Consider the following 21,746-nt stretch of genomic DNA (forward strand, 5'->3'; position numbering starts at 1 on the left):
ATAATGCAGTATGTTCTCTAAGCCCTATGTTCTTGCTAAAAGCGAACCCGTTTCTACCCCAGTGGCCCAGGACCTTCGAGATTAAGGGTATGACGGAAATTCTCAGACATGAACCAGAAAGAGTCATGTGTCCTATCAGGGCTCTCAAATTTTATTTGCAAAAGACTCAGAAAGTCGAGGTCCTTCGGACAGTCTGTGGTGCTCTGTCAAGAGGCCGGATTTGCCTCTTTCTAAGAATGCACTGGCGTTCTTTTTAGAAGCACCATTTTAGACGCCTTTCCGGCCGTTCAAGACAGTGACTTGAGTCTTTTGAGAAGGCTCACGGTTAGAGCCATTGCAACCTCGGTGGCTTTCCAGAAGAACATGTCCCTGCGATCTTCTGGGTACCACCTTCTGGCGAACCAATTCGGTGTTCGCTTCACATTACTTGCGGGACGTGAAGAAAGCATACCTAGACTGCTATTAAGCTAGGACCATACGTTTCCGCACTCCAGATCGGCCCCATAACACTTCTAGGCCTGGACCTCTGTCGGACTCCCAGGACCAGGAGAGGGCAAGTGAAAAGCCACAGGAGGGTTACGGGGCTTCCCACCGATCTGGCGTCCCTTCGGCAGGACCTGTTGTCGCTTCTGCAGACACAGTGTTGGCAGGGCGATACTCATCCTATCCTTTAGAGGTTAGGAAGTATATTTTAATCTTGATTTTGTTTTTTTATCAGATCGGTCCCATATACGCTTCTAGGCCTGGACCTCTGTCGGACTCCCAGGACCAGGGAGAGGGCATGTCCAGTGTGCACAAGAGGGTTTGGGGCTTCCCGATCTGGCGTCCCTTCGGCAGGACCTGTTGACGCTCTAGGTCAGGTGGTTGGTGGTTGCTCCTTTGCCCTCACAGTATGGCCTTTTATGATCTAGTCCCATTGTGGTCACGCCCATGGACAGATCATCTAGAACTCACCAGCTATAGGTCACTACCTTGCTGGAGACTCTAGTAAAGCAGAAGCAGGCTTGGGTGACAGTAATCACGGGAAACAGAAAGCAGCTATGCTAACATAGGCCCTGACCTCTGTCGGACTCCCAGGACCAGGAGAGGGCATGTCGAAAAGCTGTAAGTTGGTTACGGGGGCTTCCCACCATCTGGCGTCCCTCCAGGTCCTGTTGATGCTCTTGGTCAGGTGGTTGGTCGTTTGCTCCTTTTGCTCTCACAGTATGGTCTTATGATCTAGTCCCATTGTGGTCACGCCCCGTGGACAGATCATCTAGAACTCACCAGCTATATAGGTCACTACCTTGCTGGAGACTGTAGTAAAGCAGAAGCAGGCTTGGGTGACAGTAATCACGAAGTCAGCTATGCTAACAAGTAAGGAACCAAGGCGCCAATCGCCTACATATATTTGTTTCCTAAATCCTATTTCTGTCTCTTTCCCACTCCAATGGTGGGATTCAGCTATATATATCTGACAGGTAAGTCGCATGAACAAAATGATATTTTAATGATAAAATAAAGTTTGTTCATACTTACCTGGCAGATATATATAATCATAGTGCCCACCCTCCTCCCCTCAGGAGACAGTGGCACTGAAAATCTGAATAGAAAATGGGAATGGTTCTGATACCCGCCTCCCAGCCCCGGAATGGGTACTAACCACCTGGCCCCACTGCGTGTGCCGGACGAGTTTTTGGAATTCTGTCGGACTTCCAGAATACAGCTATATATATCTGCCAGGTAAGTATGAACAAACTTTATTTTATCATTAAAATATCATTTTTCTTCCTGACATAACAAACCTGAAGGTCTTTGCATTTACTGTACAGCCCACCGCAGCCATCCGTCATTCTGGTACCTGAGCCAAAAGGCAAAGTGGAGTGGGCGTTTGCCGGCAAAATCCTATGTAAAGACCTTCATGTTTGTATGTTAGGAAAATACAAATTACTTTAAAATTTGCAATTTTTCATTGTGGTAAAAAGTTTTTAAGCCATATTTACTGTCATCAGCATAGACTTAATCAGAAATGTTTAAATTCCTACTTTCATTGGTAGTGATATGAAAATAAACTTATATCATTGCAAAGGAGAATAAATATTAATCCATTATTTTAAAATGCATTTTGGTATGGTATACAATTGAAAGTAAATAACTCCTTTTTCTTTTTTTCAGTGACTAATACAGCACAGTATTCATAATTTTTAAAATGAACCTTACCTCTACATTATATAGCTTTTACTTCTGCGCCAGCGGTAGTTCAACAGATTGAAACAAAAAAAATGAGACTACTCGGTCTTCTGTGAATGTTTCTATCCATCTACTTCCCCCACCCCTTACCAGGGGAACAATAGGTCCAACTCCCATACCAGTTCAGTCTACTTCTGTTGCCGGTTTCAGTAGAAGATTGTTAGAGAGTTATCTGGGCTCGATTTTCTGTTGATGACTTGGTTTGTTGATTTACTTGAATTTTTTCTTGGATATGGATGATAATGATAGGTAAGAGGTTGCCGTAATAGGCTTTATTCTAATTCCACTGACCCTCATGACGTGTGAAATGTCAAGGTAAATGGTGTAACGTGAATGACTGTTGTCAAGTATGTCAATCATGGTCAGATAAATTTATGATGAAATGTCGTAAATAGAAACTGATCATTTGAAAAGGCAGCAAAAGAAACAAAGAGGTGAAGTCTGCTATGGCTAGTGCCAAGGGAGTGCATGATTTGTCTCCTTCCCCTTGTAGTAATTTTGTTAAGACCTCGTCTCTTCCTTTATTACTCCTACTAGAGCTTCCCAATTGTTTCAGGATGTAAGGCTTGATAGAATTGAATCAGATACAGGCAGTTCCCAGTTATCGGTGGGGGTTACGTTCCGACGGTGTGACAATAAGCGAAAATCACCAATTTTTGATTATCGGCATGTCTCTTAGGTATGTATCAGCCCAATACACAATTATTGGCGCTTTTCGTCACTAGACAAGCGCCGATAACTGAGCCTGCCGATAACCGGGGACTGCCTGCATTAGGGTTTAAAGGCTGGATAAATCAGTTAACCGAAGTTTCACAGAATATTTTATTAGTGTTGCCCTCCCTGGGATCTTGGATTGTTTTGGGTAATTCCTCCACATTAGAGGAAGGATCAATGCCCCCGCTCTTGAATAGCCATGTCCATGGCACGTCCTGTCTTGCTCCCTCACTGCCCAGAGCAACAGGGAACCAGGACATGTCGGAGTGGTGGTGATCAGTGCCCACTGTTCCCTTCCTGTGTTCAGCCTGACATCAGTGTAGGTGCCAGACTTCATTCTCCATAGGATTGCTTGGGTAGAGTAAAGAGAAGCTGGCTGTCATCTTCACCGTGTTTAAGCTTGATAGCATTGGGACATCTTGTTAGTAATGGTTCTTATTGTCTTTCTGATAATGTTAGTAGAATGAATGATAGTAAGAATCATTCGCAGTCTAGGACTTGTGTTAAAGATCATGTAGTTTCTAGAGACGTGTCTAGAGGTTTTTCCTCTTCCCGTGTTTCTTAGGATTCATCGGCTATGCAAGAGATGTGCCCCGTGCATTTGGCTACATGCAGTTCTCCTGCGCCTAGCGCAGTTTTGCGCCTTTCGCCACAGCACCATTCACCTTTTGTGTGTCTACTGTGCAGGCTGCCTCTGTGAAGGTTTCTCATTCTACAGTATTGGTCAGAGGGCAAGGCTCCGCTCTTGTTCTTTGTAAGTCTGTCACTTGCGCATGCTTCCCCTATGCAGCTTTTGCCTGTGCATGCTTCACTTACGCAGCTATCACCTGTACCGATAGCACCTGCGCTACCTTGGGCGATACAGCATTCACCTGCACATGCTTCACCTATGTGGTCAGTGCCTACGCTGCCTTCTGGTTTACAGCATTTGCTTGTGCACTTAGTGCCTACTAAGCACTTGTGTTCTGTTAATCTTTACTCTCGGTCACCCTTGCATCACGTTCCCTCTTTTCTGCTTAGAGATCCTCCAGCTAAGCCCACTTGCGTTTCAGCACCTCTTCCAGTTGTGGGATTTTTAGCCCATAATCAAAGGATTGTGGTTTCCAGTGTAGTTTCTCCTGTGGCTCAGGAATTGGCTTGGTGTCGCAAGTTGCTTCCTGATCAAAACTTAGATTTGTTCAGTAAACTGGGAAATGTTCAGCAGCCAAGACACGCCTTTCGAGTTGGAGAAAGCCATTTCGTTGGCAGCAGCTAAGGAGGAGATACTACCTAGGGGAGAAGTTGTTAGAGAGTTAGCTTTGAATCAGCCAAGATGCTACTTTTCCGCTTCGTTTCAGCACAGGTTGCGAAGGATATTGTTGGCTCAGACTAAGTGGTCAAGCCCCCTTCTTTCTCGTTGTCAGGTACAGGTTGCTGGGTCTTCTATGGGTGATGTAATGGTCTCTGGTGCAGAACCTAATGAAGAGACAGACACGGCTTCTTTTTTTAAGAAATTACAATACAGTATTGGTTTTATGTAAGGATAAGTTCCTGAATTATTTTGCAGAAGTGAATAAACCTGATACATTTTCATGTAGGGAGGAAAACCTGGGCCAGTCATTTTTTCCTTCTTTTGTACTTCAATTCACTAGGCTGTTTAAGGTAGGTAGATTTAAGGCAATTGGACAGATTTTGAACAGAAATCCTCATCCAAGAACGCTTCCCCCCTCGCCCCCCCCCAGCGCTTGGCCTTTGGCTTAAATTCTATATTCAGTTCAAGAACACTTCCCCATTTCTATCACTGTATATGGGTAAAAGGAGAGCTAATTCTTACTCTACTGGCCTTCCTAGTCTTGAGGTAGCTTCGGGGAAGGATTCTGCTTCCTTCTCGCCCTTGGATCCATCGAAAAAGAGAGCGGTCAATAAAGGGAAGGTAGTGTTTTCTCAAGCAAAATTGAATTCACTTATCAAAGCTATGTTTAGAACCTTGGAGATCCTCTAGTTCATGGATACTGTATATCTGTTGGATTGATTGATGGTTGTGTCTGTGAACTTTCTTCCTTTGTCTCTCAGGACTCTGCTCCAGACAAGGAAGTTTTGGATTTTATTGGCTGTTTAGATGGAGCAGTAAAGGATGTGGTGAGTGAGAGTGCTCATGCTTATACCAATTTGGTTCTTAAGAAATACAAACAGTTGTGTTCTTGTCTTGCCAAGTCTGTGAAAGGTTCGCAGAAGGCTTCTGTCCTTTTTCAACCTCATCTGGATAAATCGTGGGTTCTGAAGGTTTATCATCCATCGCACAGAAAGTTGAAAAGACCGACGAGGAGGATTTGATAGTTGAGACTCATAAGAGGCCCCAAGCAGGCAGTGGCTTCCCCCTCCTCCTCGCTCTAGGCCCTCTACTTCAGCAGGAGTATCTCGTTTTGGACGGGATTCAGTTAGACCTTTTAGATCTAGAGACATTTTGAGGCTCCTCCAGAGGATCCAGTAAGCCATTTATGGGACCTGTTAAGTCACTGAAATGAAGTTTCCAGCCCTCATTTGCCAGTAGGAGGAAGGCTTTCCCGTTTTCAGGAAGTATGGAATGATCTGGGCATGGATCCCTAGGTGTGGAGGTACTAAGGGAGTATTACTCTATTCCATTTGTAACCTCCTCCAATGTTCAGATTCTTCACTGACACTCTCTTTGTATCTCCACAATCAAGAGAAGTGCAAAATCCTTCAGTTGGCATTATTCAATGACACACTCTTTGTATTGCCCCAATCAATAGAAGTGCAAAATCCTTCAGTTGGAGATCTTGAAACTTAAAGAGAAAGAGGCAATAGAAGTAGTTGGAGAGCCAGGCCCTGGCGTCTACAATCGCCTTTTTCTAGTCCCCAAAACCTCAGGGGGATGGAGACCTGTTCTGGATGTTTCCCAATGCCTTTGTAAGGCTGACGAAGTTCTCCATGGAGTCAGTGAGTCCAGTTCTAGCGTCCATTCAGAGAATGGACTGGATGATACTGATAGATATGCAGGAGGCATATTTTCACATTCCCATCAAGATTGGGCGCAGGAATTACCTGAGATATGTTTTTGGGAACCAAGTTTTTCAGTTCAGGGCAATGTGTTTTGGCCTAAGCCCGGCACCACAAGTTTTCACAAGGGTTTTGGCTCCTTTAGGAAGGTGGGCCCATTTGGTGGTCATAAAGATGACTGTACTTGGACAACTGGCTGGTTCTTGTTCCCACATTGGAGGGCATTCTGAGGGCAAGAGAAATGATTTTGGGTCTGGCTCAATTATTTGGAATAGTCCTAAATTTCTCAAAGTCGACCCTATCTCCTTGACAGGAGGTTACTTATCTCGGGAGCTGGTGGACAGTCTGCGCAGTCAGCTGCAGCACGCAGGTGTTGTGATGATACCTTTCCTCCCTTGGTTGCTTCAGGAGATTCTTCTTGACAGGGAGAAGTCTGGGCAGATCTGTTAACCACTAGAGCAAGTCTGGAAACCAGACCTTCCTTGTCCGCCAAGGGGTAATCAAATTCATGCAACGACTGACAGAATTGCCTAGCTTGCTGATGACTTTTTGGATCATAGCAATAAGAGGAAAAGCATAACATTCTAGACCTGACCAATCTAATAATATGGCACCTACCGCCCACAGCAGAGGATCTTGAACTGGTGAACAAAACACCGGCAGACAATATGATTCCACCTGGTCGCAAACAGGTCTACAAAGGGGGGACCCCCCACAGCTTCCACAACCTGTTGTACACCTCCGGATGCAAGGCCCACTCCATCACTATTACTTGATCCTTGCTCTCTGACCATGAAAGGATCTGCCTTGTCAACTGACAGAGAACTCGGACTTTGTCCCCTCTTGGTGATTTAATACGCCAGCGATGTGATATTGTCCGAAAAGACCGCCACTGTTCGATTGCATACCAGATCCTGCAGCTCCTGCAGTCCTTTCCATATTTCCAATAGCTTCAAAGATTGATATGCAGCATCTGCTCCTCTTGAGTTCACAGCCCCAACAGCTGCTTTTCGCCTGCAATCACTCCCCAACCTTTGTCTGATGCATCTGTATACAACAACATGTCTAGGTTCTTGAGATCCAGTGATACTCCTTGCTGAAGATAAGGTCTGTCTTTCCACCACTGGAAAGTTTCTTCCAGATCCCTGGAAACTACTGCCATATGAGTACAAGCCTCATTGTCTTTTAGGGTAGTTTTGCTTAAGACCTGGCAGTTCTTTCCTTTCTGCTTTTGTTTCAAGCAAAGAATGATATTAGGGATAAGCCCTTGCCTAGAACAGTGTCCTTATCCAGTTTGAAGTCTTTGGTACCCTATGAGACAGATTCCCTTTTGTGTCCTGTGAGGGCTTTGAGGATTTATCTTTATCGCGCTAAAGAAATGGGAGCTAATGTAAAGAATCTTTGTGGTGTCCGGAAGCCAGACCTTCCAGTTAGTAAAAATGCAATGTCCTTTTCCATTAGATCCTTGGCAAAGGACTCTAATGCAAAATTGGATCCTGATGTTTTATCTACCTTGAAGGTAAAGCCAAATAACATTCGAGCAGTGGCTACATCTTTGAATTTTTGGAAAAACTTATCCTTAGAGAAGTAATTGAGGCCGCCCAGTAGTGTTGTAATTCTGTTTTTGCCATGAATTATCTTCGCGATGTAGAAATTCAATACTGTATGATTTTTACAGAGCATAAGCTCCTCTCATTTGTGCAGGGGATATTATGTCCTGAATCGATTGGTAGCTTTTCTATCTGCAGTTTTTAGCTCCATTTGTGTTTTGTTGGGAAGCTTGGATATATTCATGGTTGCGTATAGGAAGTGTACCTTCATCTCTGTAGGCACTAGTTGCACATCCATTGTTGGCTCTGCTGGGTTTTGGCACAGTAACCGTACCCTCCCTCCTGCTGAAGAGGGCATCTTCCAAAGAGACCTCAGGTATTTTCATGATGATGTTCGTGTACAATCCTCTCAAGGCGACAGAATAGCCAGTGGATTGGTTTCACTAGGTAAGCAAACACTTATTTGTACATACAGGCAGTCCCCGGTTATTGGCGGGGTTCTGTTCCTGACGTCATGATAACACCCAAAAATCGGCGATAATAGTACTGATCAAGCCAACCAAGACTTGCCCGATAACCGGTGATCAGCGCCGATAAGAGGCGATCAGCGCCGATGACCGGAGTTATCAGCAACAAAAAAATCTGGTTATCGCTCACCTAGACAAGCGCTGTAAAACCGGATTGCTGGTAACCGAGGCTGCCGATAACTGGGGACTGCCTGTATTTGTATTGTATTAAGTAGCCTTTAAAGTACCTGCTAATTTTCACTTTGCTCACCTTGCTAAATGTGTGAATCAGCTATATAATGGAGAGGTAAGGTTCATTTTTAAAAAAATTCAAGATTTATTTTTTAAATACCTCTCCATTATATCAAATGCCCTCCTTACCTCCCCACATTCAAATGGACAGAGGTAGACCAACCTGCTACAGGTGTTTGTACCTGTCGTTCCCCATGTGGAGGTTGGGAGAAGTAGATGGATATAAACAGATATGTATTCATAGAAAACCCGAGTGTTTTAATTTTTTGTTTTTCAATCTGTCGAACTACCACTGGCGTGGAAGTAAAAGCCATATAATGGAGAGGTAAGTATTTAATAAATATATCTTAAATTAAGTATTTATATTTTTTTTATCTTTTCAGTTGCACAGGTAAACAACAGGTATTTATCTTTGTCAGCAAGAGCCCTTGGGCAACATGTCAACTTGGCTGTTAAAGATGGTGTAGGTGTAGTAACTGTTAATTCACCAGGGAAAGTCAATGTCTTGAACCAGCCTGTTATGGAGGAGGTGGAATCAATCTTGAAAAGAGATCCTCCCAATGAAATTCAAGTCTGTCAAATTATATCTGGGAAGCCAGGATGTTTCATTGCTGGTGCAGACATAACGATGTTAGAGCGATGTAAGACAGCTGAAGAAGCAGCAGCTTTAGCGAAAGGTGGTCAAGATATCTTATTCCAAATAGAGAAAAGCAAGAAACCTGTTGTTGCAGCAATCATGGGTAGTGCCTTAGGAGGTGGCCTAGAAGTAGCTTTGTCCTGTCACTATCGTTTAGCAGTCAAAGATAAGGCAGGGCTTGGTTTGCCCGAGGTCATGCTAGGCCTTTTGCCAGGAAGTGGTGGAACACAGCGTTTGCCTAAACTTGTAGGATTGCCTAATGCTCTAGACATGGCTCTTACTGGTAAAACTATTAAAGCAGATAAAGCAAAGAAGATGGGATTGGTTGATGGTCTTGTTAACCCTCTAGGACCTGTAACCAATATTGAAAATTCAGAAAAATTATTTCAAACTGCAATATTTGGAAGAAGTAGCCATCAAAACTGCCAAAGACCTAGCAAGTGGTGACTTGAAGGCTAAGCGAGGACCAAAGAACTTGATGGAAAATGTCATGAATACAGCTCTGCAATATGATGTTGTTAAAGATCAGGTCTTCAAGAAAGCCAAAGGCTCTGTAATGAAACTCACTGGTGGTTTGTATCCAGCCCCTCTCAAAATCCTTGAAGTTGTTCGCACTGGGCTTGACAAGGGACCTAAGGTTGGTTTTGAAGCTGAAAGCAAAGGTTTTGGTGAACTTGCAGTCACTAAAGAATGTAGGGGTCTTATTGGGCTATTTCATGGACAGACAGAATGCAAGAAAAACAGGTTTGGAAAGCCTGAACGCCCAGCAAAGACATTGGCCATAAAAGTGCTGGGTTGATAATGAATCACAGGTTTCTGTTGAACTAAAATATTTTGGTTTTCTGAAAAAGTTATATGAATAATGCAGGTTTGTCAAGAGGTATAAATCAGGTTCAGGCAGGTTTAGACAAAAAGGTTAAACGAAGAAGGCTTAGCTCCTTTACTGCTGACCAGTACATGTCCAACTTACAAGGTACTCTTACATATGATGGGTTTAAGAATGTTGATATGGTCATAGAAGCTGTGTTCGAAGATTTATCCCTGAAACACCGAGTGATTAAGGAAGTCGAACCCCATTTACCAGAACATTGCATATTTGCTTCTAATACTTCAGCCCTGCCTATCACCCAAATTGCAGCTGCCAGTAGGAGACCAGAAAAGGTTTGTACAGTATATAATCCAGTTTGTCATCTCAAAATTTAATTAGTACTGTTGTCATATTTGTTGTAAATAAATCTAATAGTGAAACTTGAGTTAACAGCTTTTTCATAAAATTCATTATGGTAGAGTATTGTAATTTATGTACAGTGTGAACTTACACACAGGTTATAGGAATGCACTACTTCTCTCCAGTGGACAAAATGCAGCTCTTGGAAATAATTGCCACAGATAAAACTTCTAAGGATACCACAGCCTCAGCAGTGGATGTTGGCCTCAAGCAAGGAAAGGTAGGCAAAGTGAATCTATGTTGATCTAGCCTTTGGTAACTGACAAAGTTCTTAGGGCAGACTGCCACAAAGAGGTAATTTAATTTTAATCTGGCTTTCACAACTTAACATTGGAATCCTTTAGTATAGCAGCTTATCTCACTATAAGCTGTTTGGGAATTGATTGGATATGGATTGAATTATAATGAAAAATATTCAGAGTAGCATTCAACTTTCACATGCAATATGGAATTACTTTGTGTATGTTTTTAAAAGTTTTAATGTTAGTTTTCAATGTAAACTAATGTCTGGAGACTCAGAAGAAATAATTCCCATTACCACATGTCTGAGTGGACATCCAGCTGTAGGAGGACCCCTAGTAGTAAACTGGTAATTTGTTCATGAGACTTACCTGCCAGATATATATATAGCTGTATTCTCCGAAGGTCCGACAGAATTTCAAATTTCGCGGCACACGCAGTGGCCGGTCAGGTGGTTAGTACCCATTCCCGCCGCTGGGAGGCGGGTATCAGGAACCATTCCCATTTTCTATTCAGATTTTCTCTGTCGCCGGACTGTCAACACCTGTTGTCAGTTCCTCCGCCTTTGGATTTCAAAATTTGTTGTCACTTAAGTATTTTGGTTGTTTTTGGTATTCGACTGGATCTGTGACTTGGCATACGCTCTTTGTGGACCGTTTTGATTTTGCTTTTGACTTTTCTTATAATTAAGATGTCTTACCTCTAGCTATCGAGTCTGTAGCTTGGGTGAATGTAAGGTGAGGCTATCAAGACTTTGATAGTTCCTCACTCTTTATGTATGATATGTAAGGGTGTTCAATGCTCTATGATAATCGGTAATGAATGTGTGGGATTGTCTGAGGGTGAGTGGAAGAAATATGAAGCCTATATGCTTAAATTGGGCGTGATAGGCTGAGGAAATCTTCCTCTAGAGTGCATCCTTAGTTGGACAGTCAGGGTTTTCTCCTACTAGTAACCCTGTAGTAATTTATTACTAACCCTGTAGTTTGTTGCTGCAGAAAGGTAATTCCCTGGCTCTCGTGTGAGTCAATCGTGCTCTTGAAACTAAAGTGAATGCAATTCAAACGCATAGTGTTAGTGCTAGTGCCCTAGTGTTGTGGAGGGGGCGTCAGATCGGCCCTATAATGCCTCTAGGCCTGGACCTCTGTCGAACTCCCAGGACCAGGGAGGGGGCATGTCGAAAGCCGCATGAGGGTTACGGGGCTTCCCACCGATCTGGCGTCCCTTCGGCAGGTCCTGATGACGCTACCCAGGCTGCCAGGGATCGTGCTCAGGCACGCATCCTGAAGGATTGCTTCTCGTCCTCCGACACGTCCTCCCCGCCACGGGTTGGAGCTCGGTTGGACTCTCGCCCTCTTAAGAGAAGCTTAGAGGAGGGGCGCTTCACGCCCTCTTCCTCTGACGTTTGTACTCTTCCCCGAAAGTTGCGTGGATATTCCTCTGCAGAAGAGAATAAAGTGTTTTTCGAATGATCACTCTACTGACCCCCTGTCGCGCTAAGGCAAGGGCTAGAGCTTCTTCCCCTGTGGAAGGAAGTATCGTCTCTCGCCCCTTTCCTTCTCTCAGGTTCAGCCCTTCTCCCGAGAGAGTGGCTTCTCCAACTTGCCAGATTTTGTTGGGTTTGCAACAACAGCTGGATGCTCTCATGAACCTTTCAAGATTCGAATCTGCCTGTTAAGAGGTACAGACTTTCACCTTCGTCTCCCGCCTCCCACTCTCGATACAGAGCGTCTGTCTTCTAGAGAGAGTGTTTAGTGGCTTCCTTTCGTCTTCCCCCGAAGTTGAGGTGTTGGCCTTTTCTCTTGTCTCGCGCCAGGGCGCGTCTTGCTCTTCGTGCGCTTCTCACGCTTCACGCTCTCACCTTGAGCGCTCGGCGCGCGCTAGCCATGACGCTTCGCTCTCCACGCTGTGACTCTCTTCTAGTACTTGCCACGGGCCTCTCGCGCGTCACGCCATGACGCTCGCGCTCGCTTTCTCTCGTATAGCTTCAAGTCTTGTGTTGACACGCTCCAGTTGTTCATCATGATCAACTACCCGCTTCAACATTTGATGTCCTTTTAATTTAGCCAGTACTTGCTTCGGCAGTACATATACTAATTGGAACGATACAGAGAAGATTAGCATGGCTCTTTTCCTCCTTGATGACACGCTAATCGTGAAGCGTTCCACATTTTTTATGTTTACTATCGTTTTTTCTAGTTGAACTTCTTACGTTCGCTGGAGTTCCTGCTTCCACGTGTCGGACTTGTCGGAACTACTTTCACCACTCACTCAAGACCCACCAGCTGCGGAAGAACATCCTCTTTCGTCACAGCCTTTGTATGAAGAGAAACTTCTTTGGTCTTCTTCTTCCTCTGATTATCAGACTCTGGCTTTTTCTTAGGGATCTGTTTCCTGAGACTTTTCAACCGTCGACTCCTCTCTCCACCTCGCAGTTGTCTTTGTCTTAAGGGGCGTTTGACGGGTAAATCGGAAATAAAATTTTCTGGGATATTTTATATATGGCATCATACATATCCTGACTATCTTCTCAGAAAGTTTTATTTAAAAGTTCGCCACAGTTAGAAGTTATAAACAAAACAGTAACCTATCATAGTCAAATTACATTTTTCATATAATGTAATGATATTGTCAGTATATCGGTGGTAATTTCCTTTTAGCTATGAAATAATATCTAATGCGATCTATGGCAACCCTGTGGACATAGTTCGCATCAGCAAAAGACAGGAATGCCCAGGGCAGTCAGTGGCAGTCAGTCAGTAGCAGCTCAGAGCTTGACTAAGTAAAACGTCGCGCTGGCCAACCTCAGCCGTGTTTTGAAGACTCGCTTCATTTAGCTTCATTTAGCGAAGTTATATTACTTTGCAGGTCTATTTTTGGCTTTTCATTATGTCATAAAACATCAAACTGTGTAACGGCAAGCAAATAAATACACAGAGAAGCAAAAAATATCGTTTTTCTCAAAACTAAAGTTATCGACATTCAAACTGCATCTCCTTCATTACGCTTGCACCGATCTCAGATACAAAAAGTAAACGAAAGCTAAATGTTTGCATAACAAAGGGGCTTCCATGGGAAGCAACATGAGACCCGCACCACGAGAAAGAGTTTTTCCCGAAGGAATGTCACTTCCAAGAGAGGTAGCAAGTGACTCCCTTCATCTCCAGACTCCCAGTGCAACCAGGCTTCATTTTGCACAAGCCTGGAAAGAGTGAGGGGCAGACGTTTGGTCCCTCCTACTGTTAGAGAGAGGTTACTTGATTCCCTTCCTGTCTCCTCTTTTGTTTTTTTTCCCCAACTGCCTTCCTGTCAAACAGAAAATTGTTTGACCTGCTCGAACAGATGTTCGAAAGGAAAGCAGTGGAACAGATATTGGACTCGGTGTTCCCCAACATTTTACTACAGATTGTTTCTAGTCCCAGAAACTTTCAGTAGGCTGGAGACCCGTCTTGGGCGTCAACAGGTCGAACAACTTGTCCGAAGGAAAAGTTCAAGATGGAGACCTCGAGTCAATCCTACTAGTGCCCTTCATCCCGGGATTGGATGGTATCTTTGGATCTCAAGATACTTATCTTCACTGCCCCAATTCATCCACGTTCGGTGAAGTATCTCAGGTTGTCTTGGGGACTAGGCGTACCAGTTCAGGGCTCTCTGCTTTGGACTCTGCACAACAGTTTACCATGTTGAAAAACACCGCTTCTCGTCCGATCAGTGAAGTTAAGCAACGTTGGGTCTGGTCAGTACTTGGATGGTTGACCGCCTGGGAACACCAGATGCTGTTGGCGTCACATTTTGCTCCGAGGGTGTTTACACGTCTCATGAAAAACGTTGCGATGCAGTTGCATCTGTCGCGTCAGGATCTCACTCTACTTGGGCGACTGGTTGATTCGACGTTCGAACAAGGTATCTGGAGGACCTTCAGTTGACTCTGCAACTCGTGAAGTCCCTGGGACTTCTGGTCTGTGGAGAAGTCGCAGCTGATCCCCTCACTGTCCATTGTGTCTGGGAATTCAGATCTATTCAGCGGCTTTTATAGCGTCTCCGTCGCAAGAACGGCAACTTCTATGTAGAAAAAGTTTCGGCCTTCTTGGAAAAGGAAACATGCTAGGTGAAGGAAGGAATGAGTCTGCTGGGACCATTTCCTCGCTGGAGAAGTTTGTTTTCTGGGGAGTCTGCATCTCAGGCCTCTTCAGTTCTTTTTGTTGGAGAACTGACAAAGCAAGGAAGACTTGAAAGAGGACTTGAGAATTCTTCCTTATATAAAGAGGATCTGTGGTGGTGGCTCGATCCAACGGAATTGCAGAAAGGATCTCCCTCAAGCTTCTGAACCCCAACCTAGTGTTGTTTTTCCGACGGGTCTTCAACAGGTTGGGGGCAACACTAGAGGGAGAGAAAGTGTTAGGAACCTGGAGAGAGAACAGGTGTCCTGGCACATCGACTTCAAAGATTTGGCGGCTATCTTTTAGCTCGCCAATTCTTCGAGGTCCAAGTTTGCAATCGTGTAGTTCTAGCAAACTCGGACAATACTTGTTCCTGTTCAGCCTTGCAAGAGAGATTATTCTTTGAGCCTATGCTCGCAACATTTCGATTCTCACAAGTTTTTGTGGCAGAGGAACAAAATGTTGAGCAGACCTGCTCTGTTGGCGCCATCAACTCCTGCCGAAGGAATGGACCCTTCATCAGGAGGTTTGCCAAGATTTTTGGAAATTTTGGGGTCGCCATCTTGTGGATATTTTCACGACCTCAAGAACAGCGAGGCTCCTCTGTAAAGCTCATCTGTACTCGACCCTGGGGCAGTTATTTGCTCTTCCCTGGGATTGGACGGGAATAGATGTTTCGCCTTTTCCCCGTTCTAAATTCTGGGAGAAGTCATCACATTCAAGTTCAGTGGCCTCACAAGGGACGAGGATGACTCTCATCCCCATGTTTGGCCTTGAACCACTGGTTCTCGGAGTTTCTCTTCTGGTTGGTAGACGTTCCGAGGACCCTTCCTATGAGAGCAGACCTGCTCATACAAACCCACTTCACGAGATATCTTTGAATCTCCCCGCTCTGAACCTGACTGCTTTCAGACTATCGAAACTTGGTCAGAGCGAAGGGGTTTCTGGCCAGGTGGCACGGGCCATCGCTAGAGCCAGAAGTTCTTCATCTAAAGGATATATCTAGCAGTGAGCAACCTTCAAAGGTTGGTGTAGAAAGAAGGGCTTTTCCTCTTCCTCTATCACTGTGAGCCAGGTTGTGGATTTTCTCCTTTACTTAAGAGAAAAACTCGATATAGCAGTTCAAACTATCAAGTGTTATCGGAGCATGCTTTCGATTGTATTCAGACACAGAGGATTAGCTTTGTCTGACAATAAGGACCTCCACGATCTTACGAGCTCTTTCAAGACGTCCAAGGTTCCTCAGCTGATTTCCCTGCTTGGAACTTGGACGTAATGCTCAAGTTTTTGATGTTTAGTCCTTTTGAGCCTCTCCACTCTGCATCTCTTAAGGATGTTACTCGAAACGGCATTCCTCGCGGCGAAGAGAGTGAGAGAAGTTCGAGGCCGTCATGTGGGCTTCAAGGAACACAATGCTGTCTATTCTTTAAGCCCTAAGTTCTTGGCTAAGAATGATAGGTCTTCTAACCCTTGGCCTAGACACTTTGAAATTAAAGGTTTAGCAGACCTTATTGGACAGGAACCTGAGGGAGTTCTATGTCCAGTTAGAGCTCTCAAGTACTACCTTAAAAGAACACAGGACACTCGTGGTCCATTGGATGTTTTATGGTGTTCTGTGAGGCAACCAGTTAAACCTATGTCGAAGAATGCACTGGCATTCTTCATTAGGGACGTCGTTAAGGACGCACACTCTAGTTGTGACAACTCCAACTTCAAGTTGTTGAGAGTTAACGCTCACGAGGTGAGGGCAGTTGCTACCTCCATGGCGTTCAAGAAAAATATGGTACTCAGTGACATTTTTTAGTGCCACATTTTGGCGAAGTCAATTCGGTGTTTGCCTCACACTCTTGGCAAGATGTTTAGGTAGCATACTGAATTGCTTTTAGCTGGGACCATACATTGCTGCTTCAGCAACCTTGGGGACAAGGGGTAACTCTGATCCTATCCCCTTTTAATTGTGTTTTTGTGGTTGTTGGGTCGACTACTGGAGGCAGTCTTCCCAATCCTTTGCAAACTAACGCTTTAGGTGTTGGTTAGGTGGTTAGTAATGCTCTTTTGTCCTCTTTGTATGGGCTATGATCTAGTCACATTGTGGTCACGCCCCGTTGACAGATCATCTAGAAGTCGCCAGCTATATAGGTCACTACCTGCTGGGGTCTCTAGTAAAGCAGAAGCAGACTAGAGTGACAGTAACCACTCAGTCAGCTAACGCTATCAGATAAGGAACCAAAATAATTTTACCAATAATTGGTTTTTTTCCTATTTCTTGGCTGTCTCTACCCCCTCCAAAGGTGGTATTCAGCTATATATATATCTGGCAGGTAAGTCTCATGAACAAAATGATATTTTAATGATAAAATAAAGTTTGTTCATACTTACCTGGCAGATATATATATTTATACCCTCCCTCCTCCCCTCAGGAGACAGTGGCGTTAGAAAATCTGAATAGAAAATGGGAATGGTTCCTGATACCATCTCCCAGCGGCGGAATGAGGTACTAACCACCTGACCCACGCCACTCTGGGAATCAAAAACATTTGAAATTCTGTCGGACCTTGGAGAATACAGCTATATATATATCTGCCAGGTAAGTATGAACAAACTTTATTTTATCATTAAAATATCATTTTTCTGGTTCAATGACAGACGTAACAACTGAACTTGTCTTCTCAGAAAAACTAAAATAAATGTCAAGAACATTATTTTATCTCTTGTCTTGCAGTTCTTTCTCCATTAATATTGGTGGATGGAATTACAAGAAACTTAATGGCAATTTTTTTTTTCTCTTCTCTCTCTCTCTCTCTCTGAGCGTTAATCTCTCTCTTTCTCTTCTGCCTCCAAAGATCTCTCTCTCTCCTGAAACTGCACAATCTTAACATGAACCCAAGTTCCTGTACATGTTGGCAGACTGGCAAGTACTGTGTTTTCTTTGATTAACTGGTTCTTCACCTGTTACCTGTTTTGACAGCTAGGAAGTTTCTTGGCCATTTTTCCCAGGCTTTTGCAATCTGGTTACGATGGAGGTTGCTTCTAACAGACTCTTAACACTGATTTTCGAATAAGTTAGAACACCAGAACTCCTGTCCCCACCTTGCTAACGCCATAGTAAAGTCATAAACTAGGACATCAAAACTCAACCTTTCTATGACATGTATGAACTACTTCATGAGGACATAAATGCCAAAAATACAAGCTCCCCTACTTGCCAATCCATGACCTGTGACAGACATTCACAGGTTAAAATGTTTTCAATGGTTTAATTCGGAGGTGATGAAGTCCCTACCTATATTTCCTCCCCATAGAAAATGTTTAGTATGTTTTTTTTCCAGTAAGCGTCATTGTCTCTCCCTCAGACAAAAACTCTCCAAGTTCATAAACTTTCAAAATAAAAAAAATACTAAACTTTGACAGTTACATGAATCTAAATCGAGTATTGTCTCTTATTTCACCTCAAGGTGTAACATTCAAAATCATTCTTTATAATACTGCAGGATTTAAAAATGCAGTGAAAATAGTATACAGTAATGTCAAAAGTTGAAACAAGAATTATTTAATCATTTATAAGGAAACCTGTGTATCTACATTACATCATACCTGAGACCGTTTTAACCTGACATATCTTCCAGTGGAACAAAGTTGAGTGATATCTTTGTTCCTCAAATATGGTGGTGGTCCTTTGAGTAGCTTAGGATTGGAAGGATTAACAAATGCCTTCAATGTTTTCATGTAAAAATTACACTAAAATCATAATAACCTCGGGACAGGAGGTATGTTATGATATCCAATAATTGCATATGAAAATTTGTGGTCATATATGATAATCTTTATTTTTGAAAAAGAAGATTTGGAAGTAATTTTGAGCAAAAATTCAGACTACTAATGGACCATAAAATGACTTTCACTGGCAACTTGGTTTTCAACACAAAATACAGAACCCTTCTCAAGAGTTCATGGGAGAATGATCACTTCCCATACCAGGACAGTCTCATTTAGTTGTCCATAAATATACTCAGGGATTGTTGATGGCTTTAGTTCTTATCTTTTATGATATGTGAGCTGTAATTATTATTATTTGGGATGAATCTTACCCATATCCAAAGCGCATTAAAGACCTTTATCAAGGAAAAGGCTAAGGAAACAGTGGCTAAGTGTCATTCAAATAATAAATATTATTTAAAATTTATAAATTTGGAATAAATCTTTACCTACTGATACTTGTATGTCTTGCTCATTTAGGTCCAATTGGCATTCAAAATAAGCTCAATGCTTGGCGCTTAGGACTGTCTCTGTAATCACCTGTTTCCCAGAAAAAAGTACTGGAATGTTTAATTCTGTCAAAATTCTGTTCATGCCATAATTGTGCAGATGGTTAATACTAAGTAATAATATTGGGACTATTTCTGCCTTTCTTCTCTATAACCTTTTTGTTTTTTGTTTTTGCATTATGTCGCCTAATGATTTGAACAGAGATGTCATTAGGCTTGTATAGGAAAGAGTTTTGTAAAAACCAAAAGTTTTATGGAGTGTTTGGCTGAGTGTGTTTTAAAATTCGGCACAGGTTGGTTTTCATGTTTAAAAGGAATGATATGATGAGTGAATGAATAATTTTGTATATGGAAGATGAGAGGCCGAAAGATTTCAGGCAATTTGTTGGGCCGCCATAAGCCTACAGTCTTTTTCCCTTTTCTTCAGGAATGTTGCTTCCCCTCCATTTTGTTAATTTTAATTTTTATCAGGTACAGTGCTCTGCCTTCTGTATGCTTCCTAACTGGCTCAGGAGAAAAATTTAGGTAAATTGAGAAATATTCCTCAGTTTTGGGTTAGAAACCTGACCATATTAATAAGACCAAGATTGCCCCCCTTAACCTTTTTCTGTTTCTCACTATTTAGAGGGGTCAAGTCTTTAGTCCGTATAGCCCACTCTCTGGACTGCCCTTCATAATTCCTAGATTTAGGGAACAAATTGTTTGAGGACCAAGGTCTGTGCCTTTCGCCAACTCTCTCAAACATCTTCCAGCTCAAATTTGAGCATTCCCCGAAGGATTTATGTGGTAGAGTTAGCCTTTGCGTTTACCGTGTCATCCTTTTTAGGAGAGAGTTAGGGTGATGTGTTTGAACTGGTGGAGTTATCTAGGATATTTACAGTTTTTTTATAATTTACATCATTTTGTTTTGAGCTTTAAATAAGTTGTTAATCATTTCTTCAGCCTTACACAGGTTTTCTTTTCTATATATTTGTTGGTCATACTCATATCACCTCATCACCTTTTGACAGTGTTCCAAATGTTCCTATTTGTACTACCGGCTCATCCTCTTCCGCTGTTTAATCTAGTTTAAGCTAACCTTCCAACATCAGGCTCTTGCCCTTGGTAATTATAAAAAAAAGAATGGCCCTGTTGTCCTTGTTCAGTGGTGAAATCATGCGAGAAGAAGAATCTATTCCTTCAACCCCTTCCCAACACATTAGAATGTTCAAATAAGAGAAAGCTAAACAAATGCCACCACTGCAACCTCTCAGGTCATTGCACTCATAGACTGCACAATAAGCTTCCTCATGATCAGTGGCACTGTACTGCAGTCTTTTATAAATAACACTTGTAATTTTTCTATTAATCTCTAGTTTGGGCAAACCCTCTCAACACATCAAAACTGAAATGAGAAAGGGTCCCCATTAATCGCAGCTTGAAGATTACAGTAATGACATAGTTAGAAAAAACTATGAATTAAAATACAATATTGAAATTTAAAAATTGGGGAAATAACAACTTTATACATAGACATATCTTAGACTTCATCCCAAATAATGAAAAATTTGTTCTTATTAAATTTAGGCAGTCCCCAGTTATTTGTGGGGACAGCATGACGATAACTTGCTGAATTAGCGCCATCCCCACTTATATCCAGTTATCAGACCCATAACCAGGATCTTGAATGGCTCAGGGTGGGATCATCATAACTCTTCTTGATATAACTGCAAAATCCAGTTACCATTTTCACCAGACAAGTACCAGAAAACAGGATTATTTTGATTTACAAATCTTTATTCTTAGCATAAGGATTTAACTTCTTAATACCCCTAGGTGGAATGGCAGGTAAAACCCAACTTTGAGAAAGGTAGTTTGGCTGATGGGTGGGGACCCTGGCCTGTCAGTAATGTACTTTACCTTGCTTTTGGCTGCCATCTTATACAGATGTCTTTGGGGATTTCTGTTTAACTTTCCAATGAAAGTTGAACTGTTGTTTTTAAACATCTAACTTACCTGGTAGTTATATATATAGCTTAAGTCCCTGACGCCACGGCAGAATTTCAAAACTCGCGGCAGTCGCCGATCGGTAGTCAGGTGAACCACCTGTGCGCCTCTACCCAGGTACCTGGAACCATTCCAACTATTCCTCAGATCTTCCCTGCCGCTGTGTCGGTAACATCGATGGAATTTCGCCGTAGCCTGTGTTTTTTCGCAACTTATTTTGGTGAAGTACACTTTGGCTTTGGCTTTAGCTGTTCGCTTTTGGATTTTCTTATAACATATCTGACTTCATCGAGTGTGAAAATGTTGTGTGGAGATGCAAGCGGCTTGCTAAAGTCTCCTTGGATCCCCACTTAGTATGTCTGAAGAACGGGAATGAAAGACCGGCTCAGAAGAGCCAAGAGTACTGTTTCTCACTCTTCTTGAGATAACCAGGGAATAGTTAATTCTTTTCCCTTGATAACTATCCTATTGATCCTTCTCCTCTAGTGGTAGTCTCTGAACCCCTACTGAAACAGGTAAGGACCCAACACTTAATGATTTGTTGGCTGCCATTCAGACCCTGGCCCAACAGGTAAAATCCTCTCAGAAGACAGGGATAATATGTGATCGATAATAAGAGATCTAAAAAATAAAAGTGTTAATATGTTGTTAGTGCAAGTGCAGTGGAGGGTGCGACCGCTCGGTCCTGTTGTGCTCCTAGTCCTAGACCTCTTCCAAGCTCACCAACCCCTGTGAGAAGGAAAGTCGACAGACGAAGGGAGGCAAGAGGCTTTAGCTGGGCGTCCCCTCGAGGCGTTCTGTTGACGCTTCCCAGGACGCTGGGCGCCCATAGGAAAGGCGAGGTTAAAGTGTTTTTCGTCCATTGGTTGCTGTACGTCAACTGGAGGAAGCTTTTGACCGATGTCGTCACAGGCGTGCCAGTTCTCAAGTAACCTCCAGGTTTGACGGGACAGCGAAAGGCTAGAAGTATGGACGCCAGGGC

General features: G+C 43.0%; 1 protein-coding gene, 1 non-coding gene and 1 pseudogene across 2 annotated transcripts in view; all 3 read left to right on the forward strand.

Annotated features, from left to right (window-relative positions):
• LOC136840237 (trifunctional enzyme subunit alpha, mitochondrial-like) overlaps positions 1-21,746 on the forward strand; it is a 73,825-nt gene that overhangs the window by 16,180 nt on the left and 35,899 nt on the right. The window contains 5 exon segments of the mRNA XM_067106840.1: positions 8,632-9,263; positions 9,265-9,680; positions 9,682-9,736; positions 9,738-10,046; positions 10,211-10,333. Coding sequence (XP_066962941.1) covers positions 8,632-9,263; positions 9,265-9,680; positions 9,682-9,736; positions 9,738-10,046; positions 10,211-10,333 — 1,535 coding nt within the window.
• LOC136840551 (U6 spliceosomal RNA) lies at positions 12,423-12,528 on the forward strand. The gene has a single exon (XR_010853653.1). It is a non-coding gene; the product is annotated as a U6 spliceosomal RNA (small nuclear RNA).
• On the forward strand, positions 14,020-14,138 carry LOC136840557 (5S ribosomal RNA; annotated as a pseudogene).

This window comes from Macrobrachium rosenbergii, chromosome 7 (assembly GCF_040412425.1).
Source record: "Macrobrachium rosenbergii isolate ZJJX-2024 chromosome 7, ASM4041242v1, whole genome shotgun sequence".
NCBI classification, from domain to species: Eukaryota; Metazoa; Arthropoda; class Malacostraca; order Decapoda; family Palaemonidae; genus Macrobrachium; species Macrobrachium rosenbergii.